Source organism: Leuciscus leuciscus, assembly GCF_965113295.1.
Source record: "Leuciscus leuciscus genome assembly, chromosome: 1".
Lineage (NCBI taxonomy): Eukaryota > Metazoa > Chordata > Actinopteri > Cypriniformes > Leuciscidae > Leuciscus > Leuciscus leuciscus.
In genome coordinates, this window is record NC_138725.1 from 51,762,773 (window position 1) to 51,785,173 (window position 22,401).

At 40.0% G+C, this 22,401-nt stretch overlaps 1 protein-coding gene across 1 annotated transcript in view; it reads left to right on the forward strand.

Moving 5' to 3' along the window:
- Positions 1–22,401, forward strand: part of LOC309475617 (uncharacterized protein) — a 131,388-nt gene that overhangs the window by 94,278 nt on the left and 14,709 nt on the right. Inside the window, exons 9-10 of the mRNA XM_082138470.1 lie at positions 8,463–8,783; positions 8,906–9,226. Coding sequence (XP_081994596.1) covers positions 8,463–8,783; positions 8,906–9,226 — 642 coding nt within the window. The remainder of the gene's footprint in view (positions 1–8,462; positions 8,784–8,905; positions 9,227–22,401) is intronic.

Consider the following 22,401-nt stretch of genomic DNA (forward strand, 5'->3'; position numbering starts at 1 on the left):
ACAGATCTATACGCCTGACCGCAAAACCAGCGCTCATTCCTGTCACAGCGCTGGCCTTTTACTATGGAAGCTTATGGGTAGCAAATTTCAATTTGAAATGTAATATGCAAAATGACAATGCAATATGTAAAATGGCAATGCATTTCTGTATTTCAATTTTTATTTTCCCATAGCCTACATTTGTGCAACGTTTGGTGCAAATCGAAAATGAAAATTCCATTATAAAATTTACATTTGCCATTTCATACACTAGTTTTAATATGTAAATTGAATACATAATTTAACGCTTTATAAGTTGCAAAATTAAAATTAAAATGTATTACAGAAATCATTAGATATGTTTAACATGATCAAGCAAAAACTGTGGCAAAATTGTAATTTAAATGTTATTTTTTCTTAATTGCATTTACACTCACAGTTAAGACACTTGTGATTGCATTTCCATTAAGTGTCCCGCAATGAATGTAGCAAAATTCAATGTGCAATTTGAAAATGCATTCTGAGCCGATCACATGCCCGCCCCCAGTCACTGCGTGAAGTTGGCCCCGCCCCCAATCCGATGCAAAACGTCGGCAAAATAGTCCACATTAACCCAAAATAGACTCATATGTTTGTTCTAATTTGCGGCGATAAACGTTTATTTTGTGCTGCTTCGGTTTCTTAAATATTAAAATAACATTTATTTGTCATTCTGAGGTCACTCAGACCCCCTAACTGCTCCACATTCACCCAAAATAGTCTCGTTTGTTAGAATTTTTATTTTATTTTCTAGTCGAATAGTTGTTCATTTAAGCCATTCGTTGACAAATCGCCCATTTATATTAACTTAATTACTTAAATAGGCTATATAGCCTACAGGATAATGAGCGTTATGACCGCACGCATAAAGCTTGCCACAAAGAACCGGTAAAAGTAATGATTATGAATGTGTCTAAATTAGCAAGGAGACATTTAATTGTTTATTAATAAACTGGTGTTTTCTCTGTCGCTGCAAAGATGAAGTTGACGATGCGGACTCGCCAGGAACGGCAGAGAGAAATGCAGTGGCGGAGCCAGAATTTTTTCATAGGGGTGGCCAGGCAAGGGCCAGCAACCAGTCTGGGGTGGCACAGAAATCTTAATTATTTTATCATAAAAAATTATTTGATAATGTATTGGACTGTTTTAGTGCCTACACAACTGAATAAAGTTAATTTGTACTTAATTGTAATTGAGATAGTAGTGAATTAGGAATCATGGAATACTGAGTGAATTGTATATTTTTTTATTATTACCCACCACCTCATATTAAAATTTATTAAATAGTAATAAAAGGGCACACAATATAGCTAAAGGTCAACTTGCTCAGTAAGCTTGGTTCTGGTTCTCAAAATCTCCAATAGCTTGTTCTACATTGTTGCATCTTCATGGATGAGATAACATGCAGATAACTACTGTAGTCCAAAGATTATTCAACCTTCAATGCGTTTTATATAATCAATCAACTCTTCAACCAATTCTGAGTTTGTCAAAAAAAGTTTAACTTTCTATATTAGTTGTCAAAATAAATAATTGCAACAGTTCTATCATACCTAAATTAAAAAGGAAAACAAAAGTTCTCTTTTGAATCCCCATGTGCAAGAATGTGAACAAGGCGGAAGTCAACAGCACATAATGTAAAATGTTATGTTTTTCATAATGTAATGTTGCCAGAATGTAAAATTAGTTATTTTATGGATTTAAAAATTATCCATTTTTGTTTGTCCTTTACAAATTAACGCAAAATGAATGCCTATCGTCTAGTACAAATGCACAGTGCTCACATTTATTTGGACATTAAAACAGTACATATCAGTTTGTGCCTTATATTGTGATCTCACATAGCAGAATATTTTAATCCAGACACATGTGATGCATAGGCTATATAACAAATACATGCATGCAGTTTTGACAGCTTTAATCGCCTTTTTGATTCTTACATGAGTTAATTGACGACAACTACGGCTACAGCACGCCGCATTTGCGCGTGATGTGCGTAACGCAAGCACAGGTATGACAGGAAAGTTAGTTAGTTTTACTGACATTTGGCCTGACAACATCTCATCTTACCGAAGATAGCCAACTGAATAAGGACAACGCCCTTTTCTCAGCATCTGACATAAGTGTCACAAGCTTTCACACACATCTTCTAAAATAAAAGTAGCATCAGAAAAAAGGAGAATTACGTTTGTTGTTGACTGCACACTATTCGACTTAGGCCTACTCAAAACGGTCTTGCAACCCACCAGTTGAGAAAGGGTTAGGGTTGACTCTATATTTACTATGTGCATATCACTGTCTGATGTTCTGCTGAAGCTCATTCGGCACTTGCACATTTCCGCACTCGTTTGACTTTTCGCCTGGCGCTGAGGTGAAGTTGGAATGTGCGTCTGAAAAGTCTCATGTTTTTTGTGGTCTTAAAGAGACGGTTCAGCGTTTGAAAAAACGTAATTTTTGTCAAAAAAAAAAAAAAAAAAGAGACAGAAACAGCAGTTGTGAGAGGGGTGGCCAAAGGGGTGGCCAAGCTTAGACCAAGGGTGGCCACGGTCAAATTGAATATTGCTACCCATAAGCTTCCATATTTTACAACATTGCTTCCCATGGCTGCGTTTCCCAAAAGCATAGGCTTAAGCTTAATTTTTTTATTTCTTTCTCTCTTTTTTTTTCTTCTACTTGGGCTTAAGAAGCTTTTGGGACACAGCCCTGCCAGGTTTACAAAGGTATGTCAATAGACATAGACGGCATTCTAACAAATTCATCTAGGTGTGTTTCAGTCAGCTCCCAAGCTTTCTACGTTGTGAATCAGTGTATCGTGTTCTTGAATTCGGGCACTGCTAAGCGAAGGACAGTAGTAAGGACTCTGGGCTCACTTACAGGGGCGTCGCACCCATGGGGGACGTGGGTGTTTTAACACCCACACTTTTCCCGGTGAGAGGGTTCAACACCCGCATTTTTTCTGCAGTTTTTCCGCAGTTTTCCCCATCCCTCTCAAACATGACACCGGCTTTGAGTGTGACCGGCTGATGATTGGCTGTTCTGCCTTAAGTCCCGCCTCTCTTGGTGTGTTAGATTTATCGGTCAGCTCGTGCTGAGGAGGCGGGAACTTATGGTTATGGTTATTTACATCTCCCTTTTCCAGGTACTTTGAATTAGTGTTTATGCTTTCGAGGTTTTTAAATAAGCTTGATATGTGTTTGGGAAGATATTCTGTTAATGTTTTGTTGACATCAAGAATTTCGGTATTATATTTCATCTTTTAGACTAATGCTTATTAGTTCAGCTTGCATTGTTCAGAATGAAGTAAGTTAGGCATACAGCTTCCAGTCTAGTACTGAAATTGTTGTGGCTGTTGTTCAAGGGATGACCCCAGATGTTCGTGGTCTCTTTGACCAAGTCGAAACAGTTGCCCGTTGCCCGACTCCTCCGTCCTTCGGATGAGACGTAAAACCGAGGTCCTGACTCTGTGGTCATTAAAAATCCCATGGCATTTCTCGTAAAGAGTAGGGGTGTAACCCCGGTGTCCTGGCCACATTCCACCCATTGGCCCTTACCAATCCCCTTACATTGAATTGGCTCCATCACTCTCTCTCCTCTCTCCACCTATAGCTGGTGTGTGGTGAGCGCACTGGCGCCGTTGTACTGTGGCTGCCGTCGCATCATCCAAGTGGATGCTGCACACTGGTGGTGGTTGAGGAGAGATCCCCTGATATGATTGTAAAGCGCTTTGGGTGTACAGTAGTACATATGAAAGCGCTATATAAATGCCTCATTCTATTCTATTCTCCTAGTTGTGCCTCTGTCATCAGCAGAGTCAGAAAGGAGTTTCAGCAGCCTCCGTCCTCATTGTGCAACATCACTATACTGGTATTTATGGACAACAGCAGAGCTGATATCTTTCTGACATAATTTTTAATGTTTAAATATGATAGGCCTAAATATTTTTCCTGTTACATCCGTGCAACGTTTCAGCCGTAAATAAATTCGGCTATATTGCTAAATTGTTTATTACACGTCTAGCCATGTATTATGCTGAAATATAATTGTATTTAAATGTTTGTATTGTAAAAAAAACAAAACAAAAAAAAAACATCTATCACGTGTGAGTTGACTCACATTTCGTGCTTCAGAACTTCTGTTAAGAGAACATGAGCACTGAGCATATACTTCCTGGTTTTCACAGTGCATTATGGGACCTTTGAGGGAGCAAATGTTTCAGTGCACTGGTAGGATTTTGCGATAGAGACAGCCCTTAAAGTCCCTGTAAAGGCAATTAAAAAAAAATATCAAAAAAAAATCTAAACTCATTAGAAATGTTAGAAATGTAGGGTAGACTGTGTACAGTTGAGACACCTTAAATAACTTGCGTTCGCAGCAAGCACAAGTTGTGTTTTTTGCTGTGCATATGCGTATTAGTGTCCTCTTTGATCGTGGGAAATTTGAACAATCGACGCATCTCCGATCCGAAGAAATCGGGAAAAGTTTTTATTCTAAGGTATGACGTTCACTTCACCATGTACTCTCCACAATGAATAGCTTATTATCCTTACGTGACTCTTAAACGTAACTGGTATCACCACAAACGTTATATAAAAACTCACATAGTTCATGGTATTGTGTCATGCAAGGTAATTGCAAAATCTAGAGAAATGTGCGAGGTGGCCAGCGGAGGATATTTGAGACACACGTGTATCAACTGTAGCCTAGCCCCAATAGAGTTCTATTAGTAAACACACTGTTTAGTTGTTCAGTGTTATGATAACAGGTTAAACGTCGTAATTAGCCAGCCTAGGACGCAAATGATATTTGTGATATTTAAATTGTGTATTATTAATTAATATTGTTTCATATCTTGTTCCTGCTTTATACATTTTAACCAGTGCAAATTTTAATAAAATTAATGAATATAAATGGATGAATAAACAAAAATGTTGCCCAACTGTTATTTTCTTTATTTTTCTTATTTTCAATGAATGGTTAGTTACCTTTACATCATTAAAAATTAAAAACTATACCACATATGGGTACAGTTGAGACAAAAAGCACCTTATTTTTATTAACTAATTACTTGTGGGTATTATTGATTGATAATATCTTAGTCTACAAGCTAATGAAATGTCATGTGGAAATTCACTTCTTTTCAGTATCTATTTTTGTGTGAAAAATCTAAACGCAAAAAGTGTCTCAACTGTACTCAGTCTACCCTATTGCTAAAACACATAACAAAGACTGTGAAGTACTGAATTGTGGAGTTACGCCCGTTTCACACATAGCCTATGCTTCGTTTGCAGTGCATATGCGTTGCGCATTTTTATTATGCGGTTTATTATGCCAGTTTATTAATGCTTTTCCAGCAAAGTGTAGATTTAGCCTACTGCACGACTATGACCAGCGGAGACATAATTATTTACATACGCCTAATTCTAACATTGCCAACTAATAATTCTGACCTTGCCAACCACTGGCCTGGCATTCAGTGTTTGCTTTGTTGTTGTTGCTGCTGTTTTGTTTTTGGTCATTTTCCTGGATCCATGAATCGTTTTTGTCGTCGTTCATTCGTTACCACGAAATGTCATCTGTATGCTAAACTTAAAAAATGGAAAGGAAAAACATTTCTATTTTTAAGTACATCAATTGTCGTGTAGCCTAAACGTATCCTTAATGACGAAAAATCAATTAATGCTGCAGAGAGGCTGTTTCTAATACAACAGCTGAGGGAGTGACGGGAAATGAGACATCTCTCTCTCTCTCTCTTATGACTGCTGTAATCAATCTCTATATTTTTCACTCTTTTTGAGAGTCGTGGGAATGTTATCGCAGATTTTTTTTTTTGCTTTTGCTTTTAGAGCAAATGCAAATTCAAAAATTATGCAGTAACAATTTGCTGTCATCTCCCATTCACCGCTATAGAAGTTTAAAAACCTGTAATATTGAGTTAATACACATATAGCCTACTCCTACTGTAAACAAAGCAACACATTCTCACCTGTGAAAGGTTATCCCATTTCTTCGGGAATTTAAATATCTGTGGTTTTACAACCAGAGGCTGCGCAATACTTAGAGAAAACTCATTGGTTTTTACTGTGAGATGACTACAGCAAATTAAATTAAATCTTGACAGTTCCAAGATGGTGGATGCATCGACATATCTGGAGTAGTCGAATATAGAATCTACATATACATACAGTATCTATTGAAAGGATGATGTATTTTTGTAGGCCAAATTTCGGAAATTGAGTTTTAGCTCTTTCGGTTCCATCGATCGTTCTGAAATCAATAGATTTTTTGAATATGCCTGAAATAAGGCCTGTGGTTAAAACAATAAAAAAATATTTTCACGTTGTACTGTATGACATAAATACATCAGTAATACCCTCTTGGGTTTTTTTGTTTGTTTTTTTTTGTTTTTTTTTGGGGAAAAATCAGTTGCTAAGAAGTGGCTAAATGGGACTACATAGGTTGTTTGGTACACTAAGTGTCATCAGACAATCAGAAAAACTTCATGTCATTAGTTTACTTTCACAGTCTTGTTGTGTTTATAATCATGCTCTTGTAAACTATTTTAATTTGAAATTTCGAAGTCATTCAAAGACTGAAAGTATTGTCGGAAACTTAGTGATGGTGACAGTAAAGTAAATTATAATATCTAATTGTAAGTACAGTGTTTTTAAATATCACTGTTTTTCATCTCAACAGCCAGTGCTCTAACTTCTAGAACTGGTAAGTAACAAACTGTTAGTCACTCTTTTAAAACTCAGATCTTATTCTAGTTACATTGGATGACTGACGGTTTTTGCTAGTTTGCAAGTTTAGCATGTTGTAAGATGTGAATTGATTCATAATATAGTTGTTTTATTTTTTAGGTGGATTTAGTATCAGGCTTGTGAATGGTAATAATGACTGCTCTGGGAGAGTTGAGATCCTTCATGATGGCCGGTGGGGAACAGTGTGCGATGATTCCTGGGGCATTAAAGATGCTGCTGTGGTGTGCAGACAGTTGGGATGTGGAGGAGCTGTTAGTGCACACTCCGACGCTTATTTTGGCCAGGGAAGTGATCCGATCTGGTTGGATGAAGTGAAATGTTCAGGAAGTGAATCATCCCTCACACAGTGCTCACACAATGGCTTTGGAAAACATGACTGCGGTCATCAAGAAGATGCAGGTGTCGTCTGCTTACTGGGTAAAAGTATATATGTTTTACCCAGATCTAAAATGGCATTGTATATTTGCTGTTTTGCTTCAGATGAAAAAAAGTACTAAAGAGATTAAAAACAACATAAGCTTATAGTGTTTGGCCCCAAATGATAATTGTATAAAAAAAATGAGAGAAAGGCTATGCACGTTTGGTGCTTGACTCAAAACAATGTGAAACGCATACAGTATACAAATACTTACAACATAGTTTTTAATCACATTGTTCGTATATTTTTAAGACAAGCTACCAGACATAAGATTGGTCAGTGGGTCTGATTCATGCTGTGGAAGAGTGGAGATGCAGAATAAGGGCCAGTGGGGAACCGTGTGTGATGATGACTGGGACATGAATGATGCTGCTGTGGTGTGCAGACAGTTACAGTGTGGCTCAGCCATCAGCGCACCTCAAAGTGCCACCTTTGGTCAAGGCCAAGGATCGATCTGGCTGGATGATGTTGGATGTTCGGGAGGTGAAGGAAACCTCATACAATGTTCACACAGAGGACTAGGAGTTAACAACTGTAATCATGGTGAAGATGCTGGTGTTGTTTGTTTAAGAGGTAAGTCAAATCTTTTGCATCTTAACTTATTGTTATGAGAGAAATGAGCAATAGAAATTACATTAAGCTTCATGTATTTCACGATTTTTATCACATCTTAACAAGTAATTTTAAATGGATGTATATTTCTTTTGCAGGTGACCTGGAGAAGCCCACTCTTTCCCTGATCTCCACACATGCAGTTGTTTCTCCTGGAGAAAACATTCAGTTCAGATGCACAACACCTAAATCAAGATGCAATGCTAATGCTGAATTCCGCCTCTTCAGAAATGGATCATCTGTGTCCTCTGAGAAACATGTCTCTAGTGCAACTTTCAACCTTGTTAATGTAAGCGTCTCACATCATGGTATCTACAGCTGTAATTACTCCTACCAAAACACCATTATAAAGTCGCCTTGGAGTAACACTGTTCAAATCACTGTAGGTGAGTGTTTAATCTTGTCTCATTGCCTATTACTGTATACTGTATAAATGCATTAGCTGCATGAAAGTGAATTAATTCTGTTTTGATGTCTATTTATTTTTATTTTTTTACTTTATTCTGCTTATTTGTAAAATGTGTGTGAATTACATTTTGATCCCGACAAGATTGAATTCAATTATTGAAGCCATTTAAAAAAAAAATTAAATCCATTTGAATTTAATGCTTGAGGCTCTGTAACCATTTAACTGTATTCTTTTTGTTTTCTAGTGCACTTGCAGCAGCCCAGCTTGCCCCGCATTGCTCCTGATGGGCAGTTTGACGTGGGGCCTCAGGGGCCAGTGATCACCTGGGGCCACAGTTTCACTATCATCTGTTCCACTGAATCTCAGCATCCTGGAGGCTCCTTCTACCTGTTTAGGGAATCAAATATAACCAGGAGCCAGTCAGCTGTCAGTCTCTCTGCCTCCTTCTCATTTCCTGAGGCAGATTATTCTCATGAAGGAAACTACAGCTGTGTTCATGAAGTCAGTTTGTCCTCACGCACCTTCCGTTCGTCTGCCTCTGAACTGCTGGTTATCACTATCAAAGGTATTAATGTGTAAGAGCCTAAAAACAATCTGGACTGCTGGTACTGAAAGTTTAACTCAAAACTGTGTGTCTGTCTCAGCCTCCCTCTGTAACTATATAAATACAATATTTTTGTTTCCTAGTGCACTTGCAGCAGCCCAGCTTGCCCCGCATTGCTCCTGATGGGCAGTTTGATGTGGGGCCTCAGGGGCCAGTGATCACCTGGGGCCACAGTTTCACTATCATCTGTTCCACTGAATCTCAGCATCCTGGAGGCTCCTTCTACCTGTTTAGGGAATCAAATATGACCAGGAGTCAGTCAGCTGTCAGTCTCTCTGCCTCCTTCTCATTTCCTGAGGCAGATTATTCCCATGAAGGAAACTACAGCTGTGTTTATGAAGTCAGTTTGTCCTCACGCACCTTCCGTTCGTCTGCCTCTGAACTGCTGGTCATCACTATCAAAGGTATTAATGTGTAAGAGCCTAAAAACAGTCTGGACTGCTGGTACTAAAGTTTAACACTAAACCGTGTCTGTCTCAGCCTCCCTGCTTCCTGTCATTGGTGCTGCGGTGTCAGCTGTGCTGCTCTTACTGTCTGTCCTCGCAATCATCCTCCTGGTCAAGAGAAGAAAAAAGCAAAGGAAAAAGGAAACTCATTTTAAGTGCTCTTTTAAAAAAGGTAGCGTACAATTTCATAAAAACTATTAGATGTCTTTTTTATCAATTCATTTAATAATTATGTCCCTTCATCTCTGCAATGTCTCTAGGTCCAGCTAATATGTATGCAGGTGGATCCCATGGCAACAAAAATGAAGATGATGATGAGGCTGATTATGAAAATGTTCAACTTGATGAAAACATGGATCATGATGATTCTGATCAGGACTATATTAATATAGACTCTTATCATTCTGAAGAGGACCATGTCAATGTGGACACGGATGACTCTGAAGAAGACTATGTCAACATGAATATAACAGAGAATAAAAGTGTAGTAGACAAATCTGATGATAACATTTATGAAAGCTGTTGTGATGAATATTGAGTAAACCCAAAATACTATTATTATTGAGGCTCCAAACAGATGATTTTAATTTTAAAAAAGAGCTTTAGAATGCGATGAACCGAGTAACAACAGATGACTACAATCTTGCAAAGCTTTTGTGCTAAATATGAGTGATGCTAATAGAGTGCATTTATTTTGGGGCTTCAGTGTTCATCACAGCCTGCTTTTGTTTATTGTATCCAGTGATGCAAGTGATACCCAAGTAATATCAAACTGTCTCTTGATCACATCTAGTAACAGGTGAAAGGGAGCTTAATGAATAAGGATTGTTTTGAAATTAAAATATTAGCAAAAACTTACAACCCTTTTAATTGTAAGCTTAAAATAAGTTTAACATTTACAATTAGAATATGTAAGGAGTACTGTATTGTGGGTATAGGCAAATAATTGTATGGCATATATGAGTCAAATATTCATATATGAGTCAAACTCAACAGGGTGTCGTTTAATACTACTAGTACTAGGAATATTAAGTGCTCTTCAAGTCTTCAGTTTTCAACCTGTACTCAAAACCCCCCAGTGGGTCTAGGAGGTACTGCAGGAGGAGTGTAAATAATGATTTAAAATGATTGTACAGGCTAAAAGTTTAATGTTGAAATATAAAGATCATGATATGGCTACTGTTAAAAAAAGTGAATAAAACTGCCTTTTTAAAATCTTGTTGTGTGTCGTGAAAGTAAGGCCTAGTTTAGGTTGTAAACCTACACTAGTCAAGTCAAGTCACATTTATTTATTTAGCGCTTTTTACAATACAGATTGTTTCAAACTAAAGAAACAATTTAGATTATGGACACATTTTTTAAACTGATAGAAAGTAAATTTGGATAACTAATTTGTGGAAAACTTATAATAATAATAATAGCATAATACATATTTTAAAAATAATAATAATAAAATCCAGTTCCATTCGTCTCATGGACACGCCCAAACACAGGAATAATGAAATTCATGCATGCACCAACCAGTAAAGATATCTCTCAGAAAACGTCTTGGTTACTAATGTAAACCCCGTTCCCTGAAGGAGGGAATGGGGATGTTTCGTCAGTGACTGACGAATTATGATCGTGCCTGAGAGCCCAATCACCTTCGAGTGGTACAGAACAAGCCAATGGACATTGGTGAGTGAGATTTGCATCTTGAACCACTCCCCTTGCCACGGCTATATAAGGAGGCGTGCAGGACTCACTCAAGCCAGTGCTTGGTCGCTTAGTGGTGCACACAGGGATTGTGGCGAAGCTCCGTTCCCTCCTTCAGGAAATGGGGGTTACATTAGTAACCTAGATGTTCCCTATCAGTAAGTCACATTCAACGTTACGTCAGTGACTGATGAATTGGGATCCCTAAGAACAACACCACAATGGCTGCGCCTTCCAGTGCCAGGTTCAGCCAGAGATGGAAGTGTGGACATTGTTTGCCCAAGGGACAGCACAGTGATTTTCGTTGCCCAGAGGGTGAGGTCCGTCGCTGGCCCGCAGCCATGCATCAACCCTGGGTCAGAATTACCCTCGTGCAGATCTTTGAGTGACTTGACCTGGTAGACTTCCAGGAGGGCCATGCAGGGCAGAGGCGGCCTGTCCAGTGGTGCTGTAAGGCTTGGCAGCGAGAGCGGCCAACAACTTACAGGCCCTGAATGGGAGACGTAGGCGACCCCGCCAGCTGGCAGCACTTTGCAGGCAAAGCTGCATCGCAACCATTTTGTAAACCCGCACCCGCCCGTACCCGCAGTGCTTCAAACCGCATCCGACCCGTTATCCGTCAACAGCACTAATTAAAATCCGCACCCGACCCGACCCGCTTAAAATAGAACCGACACCCGACCCGCACCCGAAATAAAATCAGTTTAGCCAATCACATTATAGACACAATTACAAAAATGTTTATTGCCAGGTCATACAGAAGTTATAACGACAATTAACACAAGGACAACTTCAGCCGAAGCTGTCAAAAGGCCGGCACATGATGGCTAACGTTACCACAAAACTGAGTAGCCTAACAGACGCGGCTACAACACTATATCTGCCACGCAATTTCGTCTAGCCTACATCTAACAATTTTGGGTTCAAACACGCCCTGCACACCACATACTGAACAGTGTTACATTTGAAAAATACTGTTCTATAGAACTGCTTGGTTTGTTACCACAGTTATCTGCGTGCTTCCTCAGCGATGAAGTTCCACATGTGCGGCTATCCAACACGAAAATGCATGCAGCAAAGCCTTTCACAATATTTTCTTCAGATAACTCCAAATTTCTCCCACACACTGGACTTGATTTTTGATGACGTGTTGTTGACAACTTTACAATCTCCACTAGCTATTCTTTTCTTCGACGACTGCAAGCAGATCGCGCGCGCGTGGTTATGATGAATTTTTAAAAGTGAAAGTAGCCTAGGTAACGTTATAGATCCTGGGAGGGCGTGGCGCGTGGGCACAAATAAACTGATGTGGATTTTAAATTATTTTATCAACTTGAAATACAGGAATATTTTTGTAAATATGTTCCTAAAAATATGCATATATTTTTACGTTTGCATGTGATTGTTTTAAACCCGTGTTTCCCCCGTGTCCGACCCGACCCGTACCCGTATCCGTATCCGACACAGTTGGATATTTTTCACCCGTTTGAGCAAAATTTGCGGGTCACCCGTCGGGTACCCAAACCCGTACAGGACTCTAATCACAACTGCACGTTCCACCTGGGGAATTTCCATGTACCCCTTGGCAGGCCCACCATCGAGGGTAGTGAGGGTGGAGGAGGTGCAAGAGCGGCTTCAGGTGCCCTCCACAACTGACCCAGCAGTAGAGCCCCCACTGTAACCCTCAGATCACCTGTGTATCAACCAAAGTTGCCCTCCGCTGAGCAGAGGAACTAGACTGGGGGATAGCAGAGGGGACCCCACCTCTTTTAAGGTACTGGAGTCTTGCATCACGATGGTCATCTTCCTGCAGTGGTTACATAACTCATCCACGAATGCTGTCTCAGCGTGCTTACAGCCCGGACACGTGAGACAGTGATCGTGACTATCAGCCGGAGCCAGGTAACGACCCCATCCAGAAACACAAGGGTGGAATGACATCTTGAAAAATATTAAACGTCACACCCATGTTTACTTTTTCAGGGAAAAAAGCTCTTTTGTGCTGAAGTGCACAGGGGAAAAGGTCTCCTGCTCGGTGTGCAAAATGCTCTCTCAGAGAAATCTACAGCATGCAGAGTTCTCCAGGAAGGAGACCACCGCTGACGCACCGCCACACTAATATGTGCAGAACTTCTTCCTGGTTATCTATACCACCACGAAAGATGAAAGCAGAGCAGAATATTCTCCAGAAACGCTTGACTCCGAAGCGAAAGCTTGATTAGTGAATCCTGCATGATTCATTATATACCCGTGGCACCGGGAGTGGTTTGTGATGCAAATCTCACACAAAGTGATTGAGCTCTCAGGCGCGATCCCAATTAATCAGTAACTGACGTAATGTCGAACATGACTGACTGATAGGGAACTGAATTTACACCTGTTAACAACTGTTCAGTGTGTGATGTTGTAAAAATATATTTTTTCAGAATCAGCGATGGCAAGCGCGTCATAATCGACAAAACTGGTAAGAATTTATTTGATTATAAGAAAAAGTGAATGATGTTCATGAGAGACCACAGGTTTAATTTCCTTATTTCAGCACATTAAGTTGGTGGTATTTTTCTAAACATGAAAAACACTGTATTCATGATTATACACTTGAATATGGTTTACAAAATGAAGAAGGCTACTCCTGCTGATTATTTAAATTTAAAATGGCCACGCCCGTTCTTACGTTCAAAAGTGAGTGGAAAGAGAAGAAAAATCGAATAATATCATTGGGTCTAGTCTTTGCATCTGTTTGTTTTAGGTTTAATCAGGACTCCTCTGTTGGAGAAGAATTGGCTAAGTGATGCTGTCACAAAAAATAGGCTCATAGAAATGAGGTCTTACTACTAGAACTGCGGTCCTGAAACTGCATCCTCTGGTATTGCAGGAATGTAGTATTGTAAGAAACACGCAAGTATTTGACTGCGATTCCAGAATTGTCAACATACTGACTATCTACTGCTGTGAATGTTTATATGGTTGTCAATTAATTGGACGTGAAATATAATTTTGGCTTTAATAAGATTTTCCCAATAAATGGGCAAGAATAAACCTGGTATCCTCCATCATTCCTGTTCCTTCCGACAATAAGCACTTGATTGAGACGAGCTCCATCGACACTCATAATCACAACTTCAGAAGTGGGAAGTAGGAAATTTCCAATAGCACGTGAATGCAGCATGACCAATGTTTTCCACTTTTGATGTAATTTCTAGCGAGAAAGTTTTAAATATTTGATTAGTTATCACCAAAGCTCTCTCTATTTTGTTGTAGATCATTAAACTATTATGCTGCCTCAGAAGCCTGTCTGAAATCTGTTTTGTGAGGTGTGAGGCATAATGTCAATAACACTACTATGAATGACTTACAGTTTCTTTATAGTTATTGAGGTAAACATGCCTAAAGAACCAAAAAAGGTATCGTTGGGTATCGGTACCAGTTAAAATGTGAACAGTACAGTAGGATTGAAAATAATCCAAGATATTTGAAAATGAACAAAGACATTTGCTTTACTGGTTTCAACCCCCTCTTTCTTACCTCAAGGACCCTTTGGAATTCCTAAAGACAAAGAGGTGCTGATAGTGCTCAAGGCCTGTAGGCCAAGATATGTGGACGTCGGGTGTCTTCTAATTGTCACACCTTTAGTACGGTGGGGGAAGTTGTAATTATCTGATTGGTCAGTTTGAAAGTCTCACATATAGGTTTCGGTCACATGGTCAAGGAAGGGATAAAAGAAGATTGTGACGGTTGCTCTCTTTTTATTCTCTGGCTCTTCTTTGCGCTGGCTCTTTCTTTGACTTTTTACTTTCTCTCTTATTCTCTACACTCTCTCTCTCCCTCTCTTTTTATCTCTCAGGTAACATTTTACATATATGCTGGGTACAATTAATGGTAAAAGTTTTTATCATCTCATTCGTCTATTTTGTAACTATTTTCAGTGTAACCATAACTTCAACTTCTTCAACTTCAACTTTTATTTATTCATATAGCACATTTAATAGCAATGCTTCACAGTTAACTAAAAACAGTAAGACATTCATGGATAAAGACATATATGAAGGTAAGACCACACACTCTTGGACATAGCCCCTTCACATAACAGTATACTGAGGTCAGTGTAGAAAGAATTAAAATAATGAAAATTATAAACGAAATTGATTTGATTCTTTAACTACCCGCCTATGTGTAAATGTGGCCTTTCTCTATGACTGTCAGATCTGCCGGGTTTCTGCACCAGCCAATCACAGCGCACTCCCTCTCCTGAATACCAATCACACTCACCTGCACCTCATCTGGACCCTCATCACCTCAGCTATATAAGCACACACTTCACCCCAGTTCATTGTCTGATCTCATTCCTGCATGGAGTGGACACCTTCCTTGTTTACTCCAGCGATTCTCCATTCCCACCTGTATTTCCATTGAGGTGTGTGCATTCAGCCCATCATCCATCTCTCCATCCACCATTCATCACTCCTGTAAGAAGAGGTATTCCATTCACCGCCAGTATCCCGCTCTCCAGATTATCCATTGCACTATTCACTTAACTGCTAGTTCATCTGTTATCAATAAACAGCCTGTTCACTTTCATCCACCTTGTCTGAGTCTGCTTCCGTAACAATGACATAAAACAGCAGGAGACATAGCCTCCCCCACATCGTGTGTCAATTGTCAGTGGGCTGCCAAAGCAGAATCAACAGGGTTCTTAGCACTTACTGTTTCCCATAGGGCTGCTAAGAGGATAGCCAAAGTGTTGCCTGTAAGATCTGTGTGTAACGGAATTAAAGGATTGCCAGTTTTTGCACACTCCTTCCTGGGTCAGCGAGGGTTAGCAGAGGCATGGGCTGGTCCCAGAGCAGTCCATGATGCTACTGTAATGGGTCAAATATGTGCTTCCACTTGCTACATTTATTGACATGTATGGCCCCTTTAATCACACTCTACCTGCACCCTCTGCCCAGATCTGGTCGTGGTCGTATAATGAACTGGTTCCGGTAGGGTAGATTCGCACCGGCCAAGAGAGTAAATGGCTGCGGTGAATCAGTGCTTCATGAGAAATATATATTGTATTAATTGTATAACCATTTTATGGGTTAGTACTGACTTATATGCGTGTTTAGAAGTATATTATATGATTTGTGTTCATGCCACTGTATTGTAATATCAGGTTTGATGTTCACCTCCATTATAGAACCATGCACGAGGATGATTCCCAAATCTGATCACCGCTGTTCTGTGTTTTCAACAGGTACAGACCATGTGTTTGAAATGTGTTGATTTATAACTGTTTATGTAAACGAGAGTTCATTTAAATTGGTGCCAGCCGAGAGAGTGAATGGCTGCGAACATGCACAAGGGTGATTCCCAAATCTGATCACCGCTGTTCTATGTGTTGAACCCGAGAAGGCTTGAGGAACTCAGATAAAGCATATTTTGTCGTAGTCGTGTGTTTATTAGTCATTTTTAATCAATCAAAGCATTTCAATTGTCATGATTCCTGTCTTGTTAAATGAAAAACAAAGCCTTGTTCGACTTCATGCAGCTCTGCGCAGACCGATCGGCGGCTGTCTTGATCCAGTGCATGCCAGTTAGAAATGTTGCCTGACTTGATACAGCGCCAACGGCAAATGACTGTGATGTATGTATGCCATCAAAGTACCGCAAGAGCGATTCGAGACTAGCCGGAGAACTCAGCCAGCGCAGCTTCTGACCCCTAATTTCCACCAACTGCAGAACGGCTGCGGATCAGCTCCGCTTGCGTAGGTTGCAGCCTAGGGGCCCCACGTGTGCAGGAGCCTCGGATTGGCCAGACATTATTTTTTATTATTTTTTATTTACTTAAGCGCGAACCAGGCACGGCGCCAGGTTTCCAGTTTTGGATGGGCCAGACCAATTGTGGGTGGGCCTTAAATTAAAAACGCTAAATTAAAAACGTTATCCAATCACTGTTTAACCCAATAAAAATGACTGACTAATATACTGTTATATTATCTGTGCCTATACATAATACAGATTTTAATAGCTTGATGCTCTTTAAATATTTTGTTGCATTGTAAAAAGTTTCGGTGCATAGGACGGACCTCTCCGCGATCGCTCTCCATGGTTCTTACCAAAGAAGAGAGCTTTGGAAAATCTCCATTATGCATCATACCTGGGCTGCGTTTCCCGATAACGTTGTCTCTTAGCGCGCTACGAAGACTCTTAAGGTATAACTTAACTAAAGGTATACTACCATTAAAGGTATACCATTGCTAGGCGTCTTCAGGGCTATCATCCACTTGCGAGGCAGAGGCGCTGAGAGGCAGAGGCACTGGCGCCCTCCTAGCTGCACATCACCTAGAGACAAAGATGTGCTAGGTGATGTGGATCTCAGCTCTCTTCATCTCCTGGTTGCAGCGATGACTCCAGGACTGTACGTTCGCGTTTAAGGTACCTAAACAACGACTGTTGCAACAGGGCTGAGGGCTGGGTTGGAAAATATGTGACGTCATTGTTTTTTTATTTAATCAATGTTGATTACGAAAGTGAGCATGCAGCATGAGAAAGATATGATACATTTTGAGAAGCGCAATATGTCTGGAGACATGGAGTGGGTAAAACATGATTTTGACCACTTCATTGAGTTTTCTTTTGTAGAAAGTCTCTTTTTAAAAGATTTTCGTTTTGTATTAGATTAGATTAGATTAGATTCAACTTTATTGTCATTACACAAGTACGGGTACAAGGCAACGAAATGCAGTTTAGGTCTAACCAGAAGTGCAATAGCAGCAAGTGCAGGATATACAGTGGTTCCATAAGTGCAGAACATGGATATGTACTGAATAAATATAGAGTTGAATACTATTATAAACAAAAATTTACAGATAGATTTGTCCTATGAATATAATATACAGATAACTATTACTGTGAACAGAATTTACAGCTAGATATGTACTGAATATAATATACAGATGGCTATTACTATAAACAGAATTTTTACAGATAGATATGTACTGAATATAATATACAGATGACTGTTACTATAAACAGAATTTTACAGATAGATATGTACTATGAATATATATACAGATGGCTGTTACTATAAACAGAATGTGAGCATAATATACAGATGGCTATTACTATAAACAGAATTTTACAAATAGATATATGTATAAGTTAGGCTAAAATGAGCAGTATAACAATGGATTTAAAGTAGTGCAAATAAAGTTTGGACAGAAGCTATCCGAGTGAAAGTGCAGTGGAAAGTAATTGCATATTACAGTTAAAGTACGGTATTGCAAATGTATATGTAAACAGTCGGTACTGTAAATAAACAGTCGGCAGTGCAAATTGAGCATATTCCAGTCAAGGTAGTAGTGCAAGATGCATATGTAAACAGTTGTTACTATAATAACAGTCAGCAGTGCAAATGAACATTATAGTATTGCAAATAACAAAATGGAGGCAGGTGTGAGGAGGGAGAGGAGAGTCAATCAGTATATGAGGGGAGTGGGATCAATGAGGGTTAGAGTTTAATAAAGAGACAGCTCTGGGGAAAAAACTGTTCTTTAGTCTGCTGGTCCTGGTCCGTAGGCACCTGAAACGTCTGCCGGAGGGCAGGAGAGAAAACAGTCTGTGGGCTGGGTGAGAGGAGTCCTTAAGGATGCTGCGAGCTCGATGCAGACAGCGTTTCCTCTGGATGTGCTCGATGGCAGGTAGTGGAGTCCCAGTGATGCGCTGGGCGGTTTTCACCACCCGCTGCAGTGCCTTGCGCTCTGCAACAGAACAGCTCCCATACCACACTGTAGCACAGTTGGTCAGGATGCTTTCTATTGCACAGCGATAGAAGTTCACCAGGATAGTGGAGGAAAGCTGATTCTTCCCCAGTGTCCTCAGGAAGAAAAGGCGCTGGTGAGCCTTCTTGACCAGGCTGGAGGTGTTGGTTGTCCAGGTCATGTCCGCCGAGATGTGGGTCCCCAGGAACTTGAAACTGGAGACACGCTCAACAGCCATTCCATTGATGTGGATGGTGTCGTGTGTGCCTCTTGACACTTTCCTGAAGTCCACGATGAGCTCCTTCGTTTTGGTGGTGTTGAGGAGCTGGTTATTTTCAGTGCACCATGTGGCCAGGTGCTTGATCTCCTCCCTATAGGCAGTCTCATCGTTGTTGCTGATGAGACCAATCACCGTAGTGTCGTCCGCAAACTTGACGATGGAATTAGATCCGTACACAGGCTTGTATAAATTGTATCTTAATTTTGATCAATGAACCACATTCATGATTGGCAATCAACCAATTGCCTGTATTTAATAAATAAGAAGCAAACATATAGCAGACAATGTAATAAGGCGCCAGCATGATCACTTGCATTGCACATGAACTGAAGGGCGCCGAAACTCAGCTCGTACCTCACAGATTTGAGAAATATAGGCTATCTATTATAGAAAGCTTGAAATGTCTCCTTTTGAACAAAAATATTCAAAACCAAAAGAAATAGGCTACTCTCTGTCATGATTCTGCCATCTAGTCTTTGATTTTCTCTGGTCTTGAGGCAGGATCATGACAGACCCATGTTTTATGTGCAAACACATGGCATTTTGTTGGGCCATGTGCTTGTGTTGTCTCGTCATCTAGCCCCGCCCTCCTTGTTATCCTTGTTTAGTCAATGGGCTTGTTCGACTTCATGCAGCTCTGCGCAGAACGATCGGCGGCTGACTTGAAGCAGTGCATGCCGGTTAGAAATTTTGTCCGACTTGATACAGCGCCGACGCCACGTGACTGTGACGTATGGCATCAAAGTACCGCGAGAGCGTTTCGAGAGTAGCCGGAGAACTCAGCCAGCGCAGCTTCTCAAGAGCGGCTGCACTGGGCTGCAGGAGGGCTGATGACGACACAGCTGTTCCACGATTGGCCGGATTCACCGCATGACAACGATCACGTGTGTTTCGTGTTTATTCGAACACCTTTAGTTCCTCTAATGCTCTCAAATCAGTTTATTATAACAGTGAACACTCTTTTCATGTCGTTGTCATGTTATATTGTGTCATGTTTATCAAATTAAAACTGCTTAAAAAACGTAGACTCCACTTCATTGATAGTTGCTTATGTTGAACTTTATTCTTGTTCAAACAGACGCTGTATGAAGCAGTACATAAAGTATTGAATGAACATGTCTCATGAAATGAAACATCTGTGTATTATTTGGCAAATATTGCATTTATTTCACTGCAGCTGTGGTAAAGTATGCAAACACCACGTGAGCGGTCACTACGGGAACCAGAAAGTGTCCGACTTCACGTCTCCGTTTGCAGCTCCTCCCCGCCTGCACGCGGCTACTCTCGCCGATCGGTTACATCCAGCCGCAGCCGATGTCGAACACACCTATTATTGTTTCCTCATTATCACCTGTTGCCCTCATCATTTGTTCCCTACTTAATCCCCTTGTGTTTGCTGTCCTGTGCCAGTTCATTGTCATTCATTATGTGAAACCAACTGTGAGTAACCTGTTGATAGTGGTGGGCAGATCGAGGCTTCGTGAAGCAATGAAACAGTTGAACCAAATGGTCCATATTGTTTCGAGGCTTCGAATCAATCCGACACCCCTCTCAACGGTGACACCTAGTGGTCACTTGCAGGTGTTGATCTGAAACAACCTTGACGAGCCATTAAAAAAATGTGTTGTTTTTTTATTATTGTATTTTTCTAATATGTGAAGCTTGTAACCTATAGGCTCCTCACTGTGCATAATGTTATTTTGGTCCTGCAAAATGAATATTAATAAAAGAAATCAAGCCACAATGTCTCACTTTTTTAGAGATTTCTATTAAAACATATTAATTTCTCTGCTGTGGAAGGACTTAGCCTACTTCTTTTTTTACAGATAATTTCTCCAGCCTTTGAAAAAAATCCTCTCACAAGGGACACTTGTTGCTGGCATGCAAAGATATTTTTTAGCTAGGACATACAAATGAGGAAAGATTACTGCTCTCTCTTTATGAAGTTTTATGTAACAAAGTTCGGGAGGAGCATGTTCAGGTAATCATCCAATCAGCACAAGAAGAAGCCAGTATAAATAAAGCCTTCCCTTACCTCCCGTCTCGTGATCTCATTTCTCAGCATCCCGCCGCCTCCCCATCACCTCACTTTCGGCTGGGTCTACTCATAGATACCTACGAGCTATACATTCATGGGGGGAGTAGGCTACTCTGGGGTCGGGCCGAATTCCGAGCTCGGAGCCCTCCCCCCGGACAGCAAGCCAAATACGCATTATAATATTACATCAGATTTCATTAATATGTGAACTCGTGAACCAGTAAGTTAGTGGATCATGAGTTCTGGGCAAATACGCAAATTTCAAATTCTCCTCAAATGGCGCATCATGGATGATGTATTGTTGCAGTAGGCTAGCAGCCGATCACAATACAAACATCTCACTTTATTTGGGGTTTCTAATAGGAAATGCTCCCACACCACAGATGTACGGCATCTCTTCTGGGGAGCCTCCATTTTATCTATCTATCCAAATCTATCTATCTATGTATCTATCTATATGAATCTATCTATGTATATATATATATATATATATATATATATATATATATATATATATATATATATATATATATATATATATATATAATCTATCTATGTATCTAGATATAATCTATCTATGTATCTATCTATAATCTATCTATGTATTTATACAGTATATGTATCTATAATCTATATATATATATATGTATCTATCTATTAATCTAGCTTGCTATATTTATATCTATGTATCTATTAATGTGTCACTATATGTATACTCTGTCTGCTCTAGCCTATCAGTCAATGTGTTGTGTAAATTTAAATGTAAGCCTAAATAGCCTATAACTAATCAAATCGCACTATGTCACTATATCATCAAAAATCCGCTATCTCAAAATCAAACTTCTCTCACAAAAACCCACGAGGTCAATATGCGTTGATTTCACTTTTAACAGATGTGCGATTGTGTGGTCTGTTCCCGACCCTGTCAATCAAACGCTGATTCGGCGGACCACACCTGATGAAACCAAGCGGGAAGGAAGTCGACCGGAAGTTGAAGCCGGCCGCGTGCCACCATCTTGTAGCAGAACTTCACCTGCTGTTAGCATCCCATTGACTCCCATTCATTTTGGCGTCACTTTGACAGCGAATAACTTTACATCTGAGGCGTTTGAAGACTCCATTTGTCCATTATTTATTTCTAAAGAAACACGACAATGTACAAAATGCTCCATTACCTTGTAGCTTACGTTATGGCCCCGTAAAAACAGTTTTTGTAAAAGTAGGCTAACGATTGCGTCATAACCACACGACTCTCTGTCGCACAGTAGAGAGATTACCGTATTGACGGGAGGAGAAGCTCGCGGGCAATCGGGGGGACGTGGAGGCAAAATGACAAAATAATTAATCAGAATACCTAGCAAAAGTTTCTCCTGCTCCT